The following is an 18,706-nucleotide window of genomic DNA, read 5'->3' on the forward strand; positions in this document are numbered from 1 at the left end:
GAACAGCACAAAATGATATGAACTCTAATATTTTTCTACTGGGACGTACGGTTAGAAGAAGAAGCCGATCAATTTTGAAATCTAAAATTGTCAGATAATGTTGAGACCAGAACCACTGTATTTCTCTGCTTCCTTTCTTTTTGTCCATACATTGTAATTGAACTATGCATGTTCGTTTCATACGGAACCCTTTCATACAAAGTTAGTAATAATCGTCCACTTAAAATGCAGCCTAACCAATTGATGAAATATTACTTTAAAAACATGTGGAATATTGTAACTCTACTTCTATCGAGAAAAAGTTCTCTTTGTTGTACAATAACAGATGATTTCATGACCGTAATCTCGCGAATGAAACTTTTCTATACTCACGTACTATTACGGTAAATTGATCTATTACAAACTCCACAAATGATCAGAAGAAAACTTCAATAAATATTAGAATGAGAGTTTGCGTTAAAAATGACGAACACAGAATATGTTATAAATTCCCCGAAATTTTAAATACTTTTTTATCACGTCTTGACAAATATTCTGAATTTGTGAAGACACAAAATACTCTTCCAAGCGATTGAGAAAATAAATCGGGGGAAAAAAAAATGACGAGTTAAAATAATGAGACATTTCAGTCGAATAGGGGAAAAGATACAAGTAACTTTGTGCGTATACGAGTACGTATTTTCAAGCAATTTACCACAATCCTTTCATAAAGAATCAAAATGCAATTCTGCAACCCTCACGTGCATCGGGAACGCTTCGACAACAGCAATTTAGCAAATTTGTCGATGTTTAAAACTTTATGCGCGCAAGCGCGACGAGTGACCTGGCCTCTGAAACTTGTAACAATGTGGACAGTCAGGTATCACCATCCGTTGAAGCCACTATTCAAAAAATGACACAAGTGCAAAACGCAAAAGAAGGTGTAAAGTACGTTACGTGGTTAGTGCATCTACTATTGCACGCAATCGGTGCCTGGCCAACGAACGTTAAATCTTCTGTGCTTTCGAAGGTACAGAAATGGATTCAAATCATTCTTATTTACTCAATACATTTCGCGGTCATGGTGCCGAGTATACTGTACATAATTTTGAAAGTGAAAAGCACCAGATCCCGAATCAAGTTGATTCTACCGCACTATAACTCCTTGTGCCAAGTGTGGAAGTATACTATTGTCTTACGGCGGAATAACGAGATTCGTGAGTTGCTGGACGACTTGCGGAACGATTGGTTAAATGGCACGGAAGAGGATCAAATGATTTACAAAACCAGAGCCACCATCGGACACAGATTGGTAATATCTTTCATGATATTTCTGTACTGCAGCGGTGCGGGTGTCCGAGCCCTGGCTCCAATTCTAAGAGGAAAGACCGTTCTACCAGATAACACAACGTTAAGACATCTACCGTGTCCAGGTTACTTTTTTTTCAACGACCAAATCAGTCCCAATTATGAGATAATTTTTTTCGTACAAGTGTTCTGCGGGTTCATCAATTACACGACATTATCTGGTACTCTCGGGCTGTGCACCACGCTTTGTCTACACATGAGCAGCATGCTGAGAATCTTAGGAAATAAAATGAACCAACTTACGAATTTATCCAAAACGGATGAAAAAATTGTACAAAAGAAAATCGCGGACATTGTTGAGTATCACACACAATTCAAAGAGTGAGTCTTCCTTTTTGAATTGTAATATTCAAGCAAAATAAATCATTTTGTTATTAAGACGCCTTTTATGCAGTTTAATTTTAGATATACAGGACAGACCAATATCTATACCCGCTACAAATGTCTCCGATATTATTAATGACAGAGGAGAGGATACTTTATACATCCAACGTCAACTTTTTCCCTAACATTAATAATACCGGACATATTTGTACAATCTAATAATCTTTGGCTTAACCCATATATTTAACGTAATTTGCTGAGAAACTGATAAAAATAATTCTTTTGTGGAATTACATTTCCCTTTCGTACAGATGAAGTCTTTTTATCCTTCTTCAGTAGTTCGTCTCTACTATAATTTAAATATGGGGAAAAATTTAGAGAACGATCTTCGACTAATAATTTATTCAAAGTAATTCCAATGATCGTAACTAATGAAAACTTCACAACAGATATTTTAATCGCTCTGAATACGTTACATCGCCTATTTACTTTTTGGATCTTGCCGGCGCAATGTCAGTAATGGTTATAGTCGGATATATCATGATCATGGTAGTAACAATCACTTAAAAAAGTGTTACTGAAAACGCATTAAGACCCAACGGTTATTTTCGTAATTTGTCAATGGCCATATTTCAGGAATGGGAAAATAGCAATACCGCAGGTATAGTAACGTACTTTACATTGCAAATAGCATTGGTTATCATCCTGTTCACGAATTGCTACATTAGTCAACTTCTTATCGATGAGGTATACTGATTACTACAAACAGAGTTTCCTTTGAAATGACAGTATTACGATTTTCATTATGAAATTTTTCCGTATCAGGGCAATGCGGTTAAAAATATATCTAATACATTAGATTGGTATCAGCTGTCTGTGAAAAACGCACGCTCTTTGATCTTAATCATTATCATGTCGAATAATCCAATGAAAGTCACAGTAGCAAATATGATACAATTGTCTCTAGTTACGTTCACTGATGTGGGTACTAGCAATACTGATGTCTACAAAAGTCTTCGAAAAGAATGTTTTATGATCAAAACATCTGCATTTAATTATTCCAAATCTCCCCGACTGTGCGCGTATCGCTACTCGGCGACGATTGTGAAACAGCGCGAAAAAATTTGTTCGGAGAAACTAAAACTTGGTTTTAAAAAAACTTAAACATTATTTTGTTAGTTAAGGAAACAACTTAATTCAAAATAATGCACTACTTCTCTTACGAATTAGTACCTGTTCACAATGACAATCAAGACAGACTTCATAATAAAAAGTAAATACAATGTCATACGAATCAAAAATTCCCTTTCATCAGCTGAATTATGAAGATCAACGAATCAGAGATTCACAATTGTCGATGACATTGTTCTGCAAAATTTTCATAGTTATAACTCAAAAATCACGTTTTCTTAGTTAAGACACTTTCGTCGCAAGAGAGTGATATTTAACGTACATGACTTCGATAAATTATCAATTAACGTACTCTAATTTTGGCTACCCGTGCTCCATTTATGAAACAAATGTGTATCCGCTACTAAAAAAATACAAACAGATAACAAAAGAGCATTTACGTAAATTTCACAGTCTCTGTCGCGAAATACGACAGTGTCCTATCTGAAAAATAACCATTTATGTAAAAATGGGGTTTTTACAAAGCATACGAAGATTTTTGTGGATAAATATAAGTTTTTCACTTCTATACCTTCTACATGATCCAAATTCTTTTTTAGAGTATGAAGACAACAGTGGGATATTTCAATGTATTACGATCCACTCTTTGAATATTTATTGGAGCAGTTTTCCGGTATTTCATGTAGTCACAAACTAGGTATATGAATTGACTAAACATTTTATGAGATTTCGTACTCCATGCTCTAAAATACCAGAATAGTAAAAACAATCATTGGTTTTTTAGCGTACTCTATGCTTAAACAACAGTGAGTTGCGGAACTACATCTAAAACAATCGAAGTTGTTCAAGTAGCGAATGAGCCAGAAACATCTTTCAAATCAATCATTATTGTTAATTTTTCAATATCAAATGTGCAGCTAGTAACTAGCCGAAATTATTCAATTATATATCAGACTTATATAGAACAGTTCAATCCACGTTTTACCGTATTATTTAACTCCCTCATGCAGTAAATTAAAATTCTGAACTTATTGATAAAATATTAAATAACCTATCAATTCAAATAAATTTTGTCGAATGTTCGATATAATGTGAGAAAAGTGGACGAGATAAATAAAATGCTACCTCTCATTTACAGATATATCATTNGCAATCAGTAATTATGTATCAAGTAACATACTACCGATTGCCCTGGTCTTACCAAGTGGAGGTATTGCGAGTAGAAACCCACTAACAACGAACCATTCACTCTGCTTCACCGAACAGAAATATACTAATTTAAAACATGAATTTGAGAATAAATATTTCTTCTACTGTACATTCACAAAACAGGCAATATCTTGATCGTTGTGCAAATCAACCAATAGAGAAAGAAAAATCGTCGCGGGAAATTAAATTTCGATGAAAATAGAATTTATGTAAAACTAACACTACATGTGTCACAACATTCATTGCATAACAATAGTTAAGAAGCTTAAACAAATACGTGTCTCAGAATTACACTTAAGTTACTATTACTAACCTATTTAAGTTATTATCTATTCTTAACAAAGCATGCACTTAGATATTAACGCATTTTACGTATCCAAATATCAATGACAACTACGATCTAACAAGCAAAAATAACGCAGAACAACACAGCACAACAACAATGTAAGCAATGCAATACACAATTGGAGTCTATCTCTGGTCTAATTAAATCTAACATTTTTAGTCAAAGTTTAATCCCACACAAAACTCCTCGGCAACAATAACGGTGAATTCCAAGAGGAATAAGAAATAAAAAATGTACTATGCAGAAATGTAACACATAAATTTTCATTTGCGGTGATTTTAAACAAGGCTACCTTGCAATGCCTTTGAGAGAGAATTAGAACCCAACATTAGAAAATTTTATTTATTATACATAATACGAACGGCATACCTGTACTTTTCAATTCGTGTGACGTCATTGAAGGAACAGCACAAAATGATATAACTCTAATATTTTGTTACTGGGACGTACGGTTAGAAGAAGAAGCCGATCAGTTTTGAAATCTAAAATTGTTAGATAATGTTGAGACCAGAACCACTGTATTTCTCTGCTTCCTTCCTTTTTGTCCATGCATTGTAATTGAACTATGCATGTTCGTTGCATACGGAACCCTTTCATTCAAAGCTAGTAATAATCGTCCATTTAAAATGCAGCCGTACCAATTGATGAAACATTACTTTAAAAATACGTGGAATATCGTAACTCTATTTCTATCGAGAAAAAGTTCTCTTTGTTGTACAATAACAGATGATTTCATGACCGTAATCTCGCAAATGAAACTTTTCTATACACACGTACTATTAAGGTAAATTGATCTATTACAAACTCCACAAATGATGAGAACAGAACTTCAATAAATATTAGAATGAGAATTTGCGTTAAAAATAACGGACACAGAATATAAATGAATTGCCCGAAAATTCAAATTATTTTTTACTACATCTGAACATATTTTCTGAAATTGTCAAGGCACCAAATCTTCTTCCAAGCGATTGAGAAAATAAATCGGGGGAAAAAATGACGAGTTAAAATAAATAATTTCTGTCGATAGGGGAAACGATACACGTAACCTTTCGCGTATACGAGTACGTATTTTCAAGCAATTTACCACAATCCCTTCATAAAGATTCAAAATGCAATTCTACAACCCTCACATGCATTAGGAACTCTCTGATAACAGCAATTTCGCAAATTTGTCGATGTTTAAAATTTTATGCGCGCAAGCGCGGCGAGTGTCCTGGACTCGGAGACTTGTAACAATGTGGACAGTCAGGTATCATCATCCGTTCTAAACACCACGCAAAAAATGACCCGAGTGCAAAACGCTGAAGATGGTATAAATCACATTTTCCGGGTGGTGCATCCACTATTGAACGTACTCAGTGCCTGGCCAACGAACGTTAGACCTTCTGTTCTTTCGAAGATAAGAAAATGGTTTACGATTTTTTTTGTTTACCTCATACAATTCGTGGTCATAGTACCGAGTATACTGTACATAATTTTGAAAGCGAAAAGCACCAGATCACGGATCAAGTTGCTGGTACCACAGTGTAACACCTTCAGCCAACTGTTCAAGTATACTATTGTCTTACGGCGGCATGACGAGATACGTGAGTTGTTGGACGACTTAAGAAACGATTGGTTTCGTGGTACGGAAGAGGATCAAAGGATTTACGAAACCAGAGCCACGATTGGACAGAGATTGGTAATATCGTTCATGATCTTTTTGTACACCGGCGGTACGAGTTTACGGACGATCACTCCATTTTTGAGAGAAAAAGTCGTTCTACCGGATAACACGACTATAAGACCTCTACCATGTCCAGGTTACTTTGTTTTATTCAACGAGCAACTAACACCCAATTACGAGATAATTTTTTTCATACAAGTCTTCAGCGGGTTTCTCAGTTATACGGAAGTATCTGGAATTCTTGGGCTTTGCGCGACGCTTTGTCTACACATGTGCAGCATGCTGAAAATCTTGGGGAATAAAATGAGGGAGCTGTCGAGTTTATCGGAAACGGATGAAGAAACTGTGCAGAAAAAGATCACAGATATTGTTGAGTATCAAACGAAAATCAAAAGGTGCGTCTTCCTTTTTAAACAGTAATATATAAGCAAAATAAACCATTAGCTGTTAAAGCGCCTTTTATGCAATTTGCTTTTATATACACAGTACGGACCAATATCTATTGTTACCTCAAATGTCTCCAATATTATTAATGACAGAAAAAAGGATATATCATATCTCTAATATCAACTTTTTCCCCAACATTAGTATCGGTAATATTTGAGCTAATAATAAACTTTGGTCCATTCTATACATTTATTACAACTCAGAAACTGATGCTAGTAATTCTTCTCTCTCAGCTTTCTCTTTCGTACAATTGAAACATTTTTGTCATCCTTCGGTAGTTTGTCTCTAATATAATTAATGTGATTGAGGATAATAGATATTTATATACGGGAAGTTATTTAGAGAGTTATCTTAGATAATCTTTTGATCAAAATAATTCCAATAACCGTAACTCTAGTGAATAATTTGTTACAGTTATTTTGATCGCTCTGAACACGTCACATCGTTTATTTACTTTGTGGAGCTCACCGGCGAAGTGATAATCATGAGTGTAGTTGGATATAGCATGATCATGGTAGTAACAAATAATTGCAATTGTGTTGCATTATAACCCTACAGTTCTGTTGGTAATTTGTCAATGCTCATATTTCAGGAATGGGAAAATAGCAACACCACTGCTTTAATAACGTACATTCTGTTGCAAATAACAACTATGATCGCCGCGTTCATGACTTGCTACATTGGACAGCTTCTTATCGACGAGGTATAGCACTGATTGTTACGAACAGAATTTTCTTTGAAATGACACTATTACGATTGTCATTGTGAAATTTCTCTGTTTCAGGGTAATGTTGTTAAAGAGATATCAAATACGTTAGATTGGTATCAGCTGCCTGTGAAGAAGGCACGTAGTTTGATTATGGTTATTATTATGTCGAATAATCCAATGTCAGTCACAGCAGCAAATATAATACATTTGTCTCTAATTACGTTCACTGATGTGAGTATAAGCAATATTGTCGTCCACAAAAGTCTTCGAAAACAACATTATACGAAAAGCATATCTTTATTTAATTTTGCTGACTTCCCGATTGTTCATATGCGGCTCCTCGCGACGAAAGTGGAACAACTCGAAGAAGTTTGCAGAAACGAAAATTTGAATTTAACATAAACAGTATTTCGTTAATTAAGGAAACAACTTGATTGGAAATAGTACACTTCTTATCGTATGAATATGTATCACAATGATAATCAAGACAAAATTCATAACGAGAGGTATATAATACTTATTGAAAACAGTATACTTGTAAAATGTCATATGAATCAGGAATTCCCTTTTACCAGCTGAATTATGAAGATCAATGAGTCAGAAATTTATAATTGACGATGAAATTGTTCTGCAGTATTTTCATAGCGACAGCTCGAAAATCACGTTTTCTTAGTTATGTCTCTTTTGTCGCAAGTGAGTGATATTTACCTAACACACTTAACTTTGATAAATTGTTAATTAATGTGCTCTAATTTTGGGTCACTGTGCCCCATTTGTGAAACATGTGAGGTTTTATCATTAATAAATATAAAACAATAACAAAATAACATTTACCTAAAATTCACATTCTCTGTCGCGGAAATACTGCAGCGTTTCATCTGAAAAGTATACATTTATGTAAAAATGAGTTTTTACAAAGTGTACGAAGATTTTTGTGGCTGAATGTAAATTTATATCTCCTATTCCTTCTGCATGTTCGAAATTCTTTTTCAGATTGTAAAGACAACAATGGGATATTTGAATGTATTACGGTCAACTATTTGAATATTTGTCAGAACAGTTTCCGATACTTTATGTAATCACAGACGAGATATATAAATAGACCAAGCATCTTATGAGATTTCGTATTTCATGCTCTAAAATACTTACATACTAAAAAATCAGTGGTTTTTCAGCGCACTCTCTGCTTAAACAATGATAAATTGCGGGATTTCGTAAGACAATCGAAGCTGTTCAAGTAGTGAATGAGCCAGAAACACTTATGAAGTCAATTATTATTATCAACTATTCAATACAGAAATGTGCAGCTAGTAAACCGAAATCATACTACTATAAAATTAAAGTATGTAGAATAGTTCTATCCACGTATCACCATATTACAAGTTTTTCTTTCATGCAGTAAATTAAAATTATATAATAAGATATTAATAAAATATTAAATAACTTATAAACTGAAATAAATTTTATCAAAAGTTCGATATAATGTCAGTGAGATAAAAGAGGAGAGTAAAAAAAACCATCCTCTCATTTACAGATATAACATGGTAGAAGAAATAATTAATCCTAGATTTTGTAAAATATTTTTGTACACAAAATATACAAACTCGGATGAAACGTTTTCTACAAATATTGACAAATCAGTTACCCATAAAACTATTACTAATTTTTCATTAATCCAATGGATGTACATCTCGACGAACAGAAAACGGAGTCAATAAACTCGTTATTGCCATATAATTAATAATCGTAGCAACTATATAATTTATTATTTAACTTTTTAATAATGCAATCAGTAATTATGTATCAAGTAACATACTACCGATTGCCCTGGTCTTACCAAGTGGAGGTATTGCGAGCAGAAACCCACTAACAGCGAACCATCCACTCTGCTTCACCGAACAAAAATATACTAATTTAAAACATGAATTTGAGAATAAATATTTCTTCTTCTGTACATTCACAAAACAGGCAATATCTTGATCGTTGTGCAAATCAACCAATAGAGAAAGGAAAATCGTCGCGGGAAATTAAATTTCGATGAAAATAGAATTTATGTAAACTAACTCTACATGTGTCACAACATTCATTCCATAACAATAGTTAAGAAGCATAAACAGATACATGTCTCAGAATTATACTTAACCTGCTTAAGTTATTATTAACTATGTTTAACAATGCATGCACTTAGATATTAACGCATTTTACGTATCCAAATATCAATGACAACTAAGATCTAACAAGCAAAAATAACGCAGAACAACACAGCACAACAACAATGTAAGCAATGCAATACACAATTGGAGTCTATCTCTGGCCTAATTAAATCTAACATTTTTAGTCAAAGTTTAATCCCACACAAAACTCCTCGGCAACAATAATGGTGAATTCCAAGAGGAAAAGGAAATAAGAAATGCACTATGCAGAAATGTAACACATAAATTTTCATTTGCGGTGATTTTAAACAAGGTTACCTTGCAATGCCTTTGAGAGAGAATTAGAATCCAACATTAGAAAATTTTATTTATTATACATAATACGAAAGGCATACCTGTGCTTTTCAATTCGTGTGACGTCCTTGAAGGAACAGCACAAAATGATATGAACTCTAATATTTTTCTACTGGGACGTACGGTTAGAAGAAGAAGCCGATCAATTTTGAAATATAAAATTGTTAGATAATGTTGAGACCAGAACCACTGTATCTCTCTGCTTCCTTTCTTTTTGTCCATACATTGTAACTGAATTATGCATGTTCGTTTCATACGGAACCCTTTCATTCAAAGTTAGTAATAATCGTCCATTTAAAATGCAACCAATTGATGAAACATTACTTCAAAAATATGTGGAATATCGTAACTCAATTTCTATCGAGAAAAAGTTCTCTTTGTTGTACAATAACAAATGATTTCATGACCGTAATCTCGCAAATGAAACTTTTCTATACTCACGTACTATTAAGGTAAATTGATCTATTACAAACTCCACAAATGATGAAAACAGAACTTCAATAAATATTAGAATGAGAATTTGCGTTAAAAATAACGGACACAGAATATAAATGTATTGCCCAAAAATTCAAATTATTTTTTATTACATCTGAACATATTTTCTGAAATTGTAATGGCACCAAATCTTCTTCCAAGCGGTTGAGAAAATAAATCGGGGAAAAAAATGACGGGTTAAAATAAATAATTTCTGTCGATAGGGGAAACGATACACGTAACCTTTTGCGTATACGAGTACGTATTTTCGAGCAATTTACCACAATCCTTTCATAAAGAATCAAAATGCAATTCTGCAACCCTCACGTGCATCGGGAACGCTTCGACAACAGCAATTTAGCAAATTTGTCGATGTTTAAAACTTTATGCGCGCAAGCGCGACGAGTGACCTGGCCTCTGAGACTTGTAACAATGTGGACAGTCAGGTATCATCATCCGTTCTAGCCACCACGCAAATAATGACCCGAGTGCAAAACGCTAAAAATGGTATAAATCACATTTTCCGGGTGGTGCATCCACTATTGAACGCACTCAGTGCCTGGCCAACGAACGTTAGACCTTCCTTTCTTTCGAAGATAAGAAAATGGTTTACGATTTTTTTTGTTTATCTCATACAATTTGTAGTCATGATACCGAGTATACTGTACATAATTTTGAAAGTGAAAAGCACCAGATCACGGATCAAGTTGATGGTACCACAGTGTAACGTCTTCTGCCAAATGTGCAAGTATACTATTGTCTTACTGCGGCGTGACGAGATACGTGAGTTGTTGGATGACTTGAGAAACGATTGGTTCAGTGGTACGGAAGAGGATCAAAGAATTTACAGAACCAGAGCCACGATTGGGCAGAGATTGTTGATACCGTTCATGATCTTTCTGTTCACCGGCGGTGCGAGTTTACGGACAATCACACCATTTCTGAGAGAAAAAATCGTTCTACCGGATAACACGACTATAAGACCTCTACCGTGTCCAGGTTACTTTGTTCTATTCAACGATCAAGTTACTCCCACTTACGAGATAATTTTTTTCATACAAGTCATCTGCGGGTTTCTCAGTTACGCAGAAATGTCTGGAGTTCTTGGGCTTTGCGCGACGCTTTGTCTACACATGTGCAGCATGCTGAAAATCTTGGGGAATAAAATGAGGGAGCTTTCGGGTTTGTCGGAAACGGATGAAGAAACTGTGCAGAAGAAGATCACGGATATTGTTGAGTATCAAACGAAAATCAAAAGGTGCGTACTCCTTTTTAAACTAATGTAATTTTGAAATAATATATAAGCAAAATAAATCATTAGCTGTTAAAGCGGCTTTTATGCAATTTGCTCTTATATACACAGTACGGACTAATATCTGTTGCCACCTCAAATGTCTCCAATATTATTAATGACAGAGAAAAGGATATATCATATCTCTAATATCAACAATTTCCCCAACATTAGTAGTATCGAAAATATTTGAAATAATAGAAATCTTTGGTCCATCCTACATATTTATTGCAACTCAGAAAATGATGTTAGTAATTCTTCGGTGAAGCTTTCTCTTTTTCGTACAGTTCAAATATTTTTGTCTTTCTTCGGTAGTTTGTCTCTGATATAATTAATGTGAATGGGGAAAGAAGATATTTAAATATGGAAACCTATTCAGAGAGTTATCTGAGATAATAATTTATTCAACGTAAATCCAATAATCGTGACTCTAGTGAAAGCTTCATTACAGATTTTTTAATCGCTCTGAATACGTCACATCGATTATTTGCTTTCTGGAGCTCACAGGCGATGTGATGATCATCTGTGTAATAGGATACAGCATGATCATGGTAGTAACAAATAATTGCAATTGTGTTGCTAATGATACATTATAACCCTGCAGTTTTGTTGGGAATTTGTCAGTGTTCATATTTCAGGAATGGGAAAATAGCAACACCACAGCTTTAATAACGTACATGCTGTTGGAAATAACAACTGTTATCGCCGCGTTCACGATTTGCTACATTGGACAGCTTCTTATCGACGAGGTATAGCACTGATTGTTACGAACAGAATTTTCTTTGAAATGACACTATTACGATTGTCATTGTGAAATTTCTCTGTTTCAGGGTAATATTGTTAAAGAGATATCAAATACGTTAGATTGGTTTCAGCTGCCTGTGAAGAAGGCACGTAGTTTGATTATGGTTATTATTATGTCGAATAATCCAATGTCAGTCACAGCAGCAAATATAATACATGTGTCTCTAATTACGTTCACTGATGTGAGTATAAGCAATATTGTCGTCCACAAAAGTCTTCGAAAACAACATTATACGAAAAGCATATCTTTATTTAATTTTGCTGACTTCCCGATTGTTCATATGCGGCTCCTCGCGACGAAAGTGGAACAACTCGAAGAAGTTTGCAGAAACGAAAATTTGAATTTAACATAAACAGTATTTCGTTAATTAAGGAAAGAACTTGATTGGAAATAGTACACTTCTTATCGTATGAATATGTATCACAATGATAATCAAGACAAAATTCATAACGAGAGGTATATAATACTTATTGAAAACAGTATACTTGTAAAATGTCATATGAATCAGGAATTCCCTTTTACCAGCTGAATTATGAAGATCAATGAGTCAGAAATTTATAATTGATGATGAAATTGTTCTGCAATATTTTCATAGCGATAACTCGAAAATCACGTTTTCTTAATTATGACTTTTTCGTCGCAAGTGAGTGATATTTACCTAACACACTTAACTTTGATAAATTATTAATAAATGTGCTCTAATTTTGGGTCACTGTGCTCCATTTGTGAAACATGTGAGGTTCTACCATTAATAAATATAAAACAATAACAAAATAGCATTTACCTAAAATTCACATACTCTGTCGTGGAGATACTGCAGCGTTTCATCTGAAAAATATACATTTATGGAGTTTTTGCAAAGCGTACGAAGATTTTTGTAGATGAATGTAAATTTATATCTCCTATTCTTTCTGCATGTTCCAAATTCTTTTTCAGATTGTAAAGACAGCACTGGGATATTTGAATGTATTACGATCAACTATTTGAATATTTGTCAGAATATTGTTCCGATACTTCATGTAGTCACAAACTAGGTACATGAATCGACCAAGCATCGTATAAGAATTCGTAATCCGTGCTCTAAAATACCGGGGTATTAAAAAAAAAATCAGTGGTTTTTTAGCGCACTCTATGCTTAAACAATGGTAATTTGCTGGACTACGTAAAACGATCGAAGCAGTTCAAGTAGTGAATGAGCCAGAAACACTTTTGAAGTCAATTAGTATTAACAATTATTCAATACAGAAATGTGCAGCTAGTAAATAACCGAAATCATTCTACTATAAAATTAGAGTATGTAGAATAGTTCTACCCACGTTTCACCGTATTATAAGTTTTTGTTTCACGCAGTAAATTAAAACTATTTTATAATAAGTTATTAATATAATATTAAATAACCTATCAACTCAAATAAATTTTCTCAGAAGTTCGTATATAATGTGAGTGAAATTAAGGAGACGAATAAAGAAACCACCCTCTCATTTACAGATATCACTGTAGAAGAAGTAATTAGCCCTGGAATTTGTAAAATATTTTTGTACGAAAAATATACAAACTCGGATAAAATAATTTCCATACTCACAAATTAATTACCCATAAAGTTCTACCTGTTACTAATTTTTCATTAATCTGGTAGATACGTATGTACATCTACACAAAACGAAATCGCAGTTAATCAGCTCGTTATTAATTGCCATATAATTATTAATCGTATTAATTATATAATTCATTATTTAAATATATAATACTGCAATAAGTAATCATATATCAAGTAATATGGATTGCATAAGTCTGACAAAGTGAAGTGTTGCGACTAGAGACCCACTAACAGAAACCCACCCACTCTCCTCTATCGAACAAAGCCATATTAATTTAAAACACGAATTCGTGAATATAATTTAAACATACAGCACAACATAATATAAACGATACGTCATCCAATTTAAGGTTACATGCAGCCTAATTAAATCTGACACGGTCTAACATTTCTTCAAAAATATTTGACTCCGCACAAGAACTCTTCGGCAACAAAAATAGTGAATTCTAAGAGGAAAAGGAAGTACGAAATGTCGTATGTCGAAATTTAATAGAAAAAAATTTTCATTTCAACGCTACCTTGCAATTCGTAGCTAGCATCTGTACCTTTTATTCGTTATATATAATACGAAATACATACCTATATTTTTCAGATCGTGTGACGTTCTTGAATGCACAACGCACAGTGACATGAACTCTGATATTTTTTTACTGTAACACACAGTCGTAAGGAGTAGCTGATGAACCTTGGAACCTAAAATGATAGATAATGTGGAGAACAGAACCATGGTATTTTCTTCTCCGTCGTCACTTTTTGTAGATATTTGGTAAATGGACTGTAAATGTACGTTCGATTCGTTCCCCTCAGATACGGAACCCTTCCATGCACAGGTAGTAATAATCGTCCTTCACTTTCAATGCAGTCTGTTCAATGGATAAAACATTTCTTTAAAAATTTATAGAATATTGTAACTGAACTTCTATCGAGAAAAAGTTCTATTTATTGTACAATAAGAGATGATTTCATGACCGTAATTTCGCAGATGAAACTTTCCTATACTCACGTACTATTACGGTAATCAAGGCTATTACAAACTCCATAACTGATGAAAAGAGAACTTCAATAAATATTAGAAAATGAAATTGCGTTAGAAACACCAAACAGAATATGTTATAATTTTCCTGAAAATTCAAATTATTTATTATCACATCTGGACAAATTTTCTGAAATTGTAGAGAAACAAAATCTTCTTTCAAGCGATTGAGAAAATAAATCGAGGAAAGAGAATGGAGAGTTAAAATAATGAAACATTTCGATCGAAACGATAAACGCAATATTGTGTATATGACTGCGTATTTTCAAGAAATTTTCCATAACTTTTTCATAAAGAGTCAAAACGCAATTTTGCAACCCCCGCAAACTTTAAGAACCCTTCGATAACAGCAATTTAACCAATTTGTCGGTGTTTAACATTTTATGCGCGCAAGCGCGACGAGTGTCCTGAACTCGGAGACTTGTATCAATGTGGACAGTCAGGTATTGTCATCCGTTCAAGCCACCATGGAAAAAATGACCCGAATGCAAAACGGAGAAGAAGATATGAAGCACATTTTCCGAGTAGTGCATCCACTGTTGAATGCACTCGGTGCCTGGCCAACGGACGTTAGGTCTCCTGCGCTTTCGAAGATAACAAACATTATTCATATCGTTCTTATTTACTTCATAGAATTCGCGGTCATTGCACCGGCTCTGCTGTACACATTTTTGTTTGTGAAAAACACCAGTATCCGGATCAAGTTGATAATGCCGCACTTAACGCACTTGTGCCAGTTGTGCAAGTATACTTTTGTCTTATGGCGGCATAACGAGATTCGTGAATTGTTAAATGACATAAGAAACGACTGTTTGAATGCTACGGAAGATGATCAATGGATTTACAAGACCAGAGCCACTATTGGACACAGATTGATGATGTCGCTCATCATCTGTTTGTTCATCGGCGGTGCGCTTTATCTAACGGTCACTCCATTTTTGAGAGAAAAGGTTGTTCTACCGGATAACACGACCATAAGGCCTTTACCGAGTCCAAGTTACTTTGTTCTATTCAGCGATCAAATTACTCCCAATTACGAGACGATCTTTTTTATTCAAGTCTTCTGCGGGTTCATCTCTTTCACGATCTATGCTGGAGCTCTCGGGCTTTGCACGACGCTTTGTCTACACATGTGCAGCATGTTGAAAATCTTAGGGAATAAAATGAGAGATCTTTCGGGTTTGTCGGAAACGGATAAAGACATTGTGCAGGAGGAGATTGCGGATATTGTTGAGTATCACACGAAAATCAGAAGGTAAGTCATCTTTTTTAAACAGTAGTATGTATGTATAATGAATCATTAGCTATTAAAGCGCCCTTTATACAGTTTGCTCTTATATGAAAAGTACGTACCAATATCTTTTCCTACCTCAAATGCCTCCGCCTATTATTAATGTCAGAGGAAAGGATATATAATATCAACTTTTTCCTTAACATTAGTAGTATCGGAAATATTTGATCTAATAATAATGCTTGGTCCATCCTATATATTTGTTCTAACTCAGAAATAGATGCCAGTAATTTTCCCCATGGAGCTTTCCCTTTCGTACAATTGAATTATTTGTGTCTTCCTTTGGTAGCTTGTCTCTAATATAATTAATGTGAATGAGGAAAGAAGTTATTTAAATATGGAAACCTATTTAGAGAGTTACCTTAAATAATAATTTATTCAACGTAAATCCAATAATCGTGACTCAAGTGAAAGCTTCATTACAGATTTTTTAATCGCTCCGAACACGTTACATCGTACATTTACTTCGTGGGGATCACCAGCGAAGTGATAATCATGTTAATAGTTGGATATATCATTATCATGGTAGTAACAAACAATGGCAAAAGTGTTTGCTAAAAATCATCATGACACATCATCTATTTTATTGAAGATATTAATTTGTTAATGACCATATTACAGGAATGGGGAAGTAGTAATGCCACGGCTATAGTAACGTACTTTGCATTGCAAATAACAATGATAATCGGCATGTTCATGACTTGCTTCGTTGGCCAACTTCTTATCGACGAGGTATAGCATTGATTATTACAAACAGAATTTTCTTTGAAATCACAGTATTACGATTTTCATTATCAAATTTTTTCGTATCAGGGCAATGTTGTTAAAAAGATATCTAATACGTTAGATTGGTATCAGCTGCCTGTGGAGAAAGCACGCTGTTTGATCTTAATTATTATTATGTCAAATAATCCAATAAAAATTACAGTAGCAAATATGGTACAGTTGTCTCTAATTACGTTCATTGATGTGAGTATATGCAACAGTGTCGACCACAAAAGTCTTCGAAAACATTTTACGAAAAAGACATTTGTATTTAATTATTCCAACCCTCCAATTGTGCACATATCTCTTCTCTGCGACGATTGTGGTACAGCTTGACAAAGTTTGTTTGGAAAAACGAAAATTTGGTTTTAAAATTTTGGTTTTAAAAAAATTAAACATTATTTTGTTAAATAAAGAAACTATTTAATTGCGAGTTTTGCATTTCTTATGTATAAATATATATCTGTTCTCAATGATAATCAAGACAAAATTCATAATAAAAAGTATATACTTATAGAACGCAGCATACTTATAGAATGTCACATAAATCAAGAATTCCGTTTTGGCTGAATCCCAGCTGAATTATGAAGAGGAATGAGTCAAAGTTTCATAATTGACCATGAAGTTTTTTATAATATTTTTGCAGTGATGGGTCGAAAATCACGTTTTCTAAATTGTGACACTTTCGTCGCAAGAGAGTGATATTTACTTAACTCATCGGATTTCGATAAATTATTAATTAATGTGCACTAGTTTTTTTTTTTTTTTTGGCTCACTGTGCCCCTGTTATAAAACAAATGAGTTTCTAATACTAATAAATGTGAAACTGTAACGAAAGGGCATTTACGTGAAATTGACAATCTGTGTCGCGGAATACTGCAGCGTTTTATCTAAAAAAGAAACATTTAAGAGTGGAGTATTTACAATATTTACAAAGATTTTTGTGGATGACTTTAATTTTGTATCTTCTGTTCCTTGTACATGTACCATATATTTTTTCAGATCATGAAGGCAACACTGGGATACTTCAACGTGTTACGATCCACCATTTGAATATGTATTTATTGTTAGAACAGATTTCCAATATTTCATGTAGTCATAAACTAGAAATATGAATAGACCAGTCTTCGTATGAAATTTCGTATTTCATGCTCTAAAATACCTATGCACATACTAAAAATTACTTTTATTTCTTAGCGCAAATTATGCTTAAACAACGATGAATTGGGGAGTTTCATCAAGTAGAACGACCGAAGTACTAAATGATCAGAAACATTTTAAAAATCCACTGACAGATTTGTCAAATTTTCACCATCGTTAATGCGAAACTATTAACTAACCGAATTTTTTTACTATATATCAGAATTTTGTAGAACAGTTCTATCCACTTCTCACCGCATGATGACGGTTTTCCATTCACGCAGTAAATTAAAATTCTATAGTTACTGATAAAATATTAAATAATCTATCAAATCAAGTAAATTTTAACGAAGGTTCGATATAATATGAGAGAAATTATGGAGAAGAATAAAAAACCACCCTCTTTTTTACAAATATGTCATTGTAGAAGAAATAATTGATTCTAGATTTTGTATAATATTTTTGTGCGAAAAATATACAGACTCGGATGAAATATTTTCCATACTCATAAATTAATTACCCATAAAGTACATCATATTATTAACTTTTCATTAATCTATGGACACGTACATCAACACAAACCAAAATCGCATTCAGTCAGCTCGTTTTATTAATTGCCAT

The 18,706-nt window shown here is 33.7% G+C and overlaps 2 protein-coding genes across 2 annotated transcripts; both read left to right on the top strand.

The window, feature by feature from the left end:
* Window positions 1–1,060: 1,060 nt before the first annotated feature.
* Window positions 1,061–2,835, top strand: LOC122532467 (odorant receptor 82a-like). The gene is made up of 4 exons (XM_043661257.1): window positions 1,061–1,668; window positions 2,121–2,220; window positions 2,308–2,418; window positions 2,497–2,835. Exons 1-4 carry the CDS (start codon window positions 1,061–1,063, stop codon window positions 2,833–2,835), a joined length of 1,158 nt encoding a protein of 385 aa, XP_043517192.1.
* Window positions 2,836–15,356: 12,521 nt separating this feature from the next.
* Window positions 15,357–17,998, top strand: LOC122532468 (odorant receptor 13a-like). Its single transcript, XM_043661259.1, has 5 exons — window positions 15,357–16,144; window positions 16,606–16,705; window positions 16,802–16,912; window positions 16,994–17,149; window positions 17,948–17,998. Exons 1-5 carry the CDS (start codon window positions 15,357–15,359, stop codon window positions 17,996–17,998), a joined length of 1,206 nt encoding a protein of 401 aa, XP_043517194.1.
* Window positions 17,999–18,706: the final 708 nt, after the last annotated feature.

Source organism: Frieseomelitta varia, unplaced genomic scaffold, assembly GCF_011392965.1.
Source record: "Frieseomelitta varia isolate USP_RPSP 00005682 unplaced genomic scaffold, Fvar_1.2 scaffold_455, whole genome shotgun sequence".
In the NCBI taxonomy this organism is placed as follows: domain Eukaryota; kingdom Metazoa; phylum Arthropoda; class Insecta; order Hymenoptera; family Apidae; genus Frieseomelitta; species Frieseomelitta varia.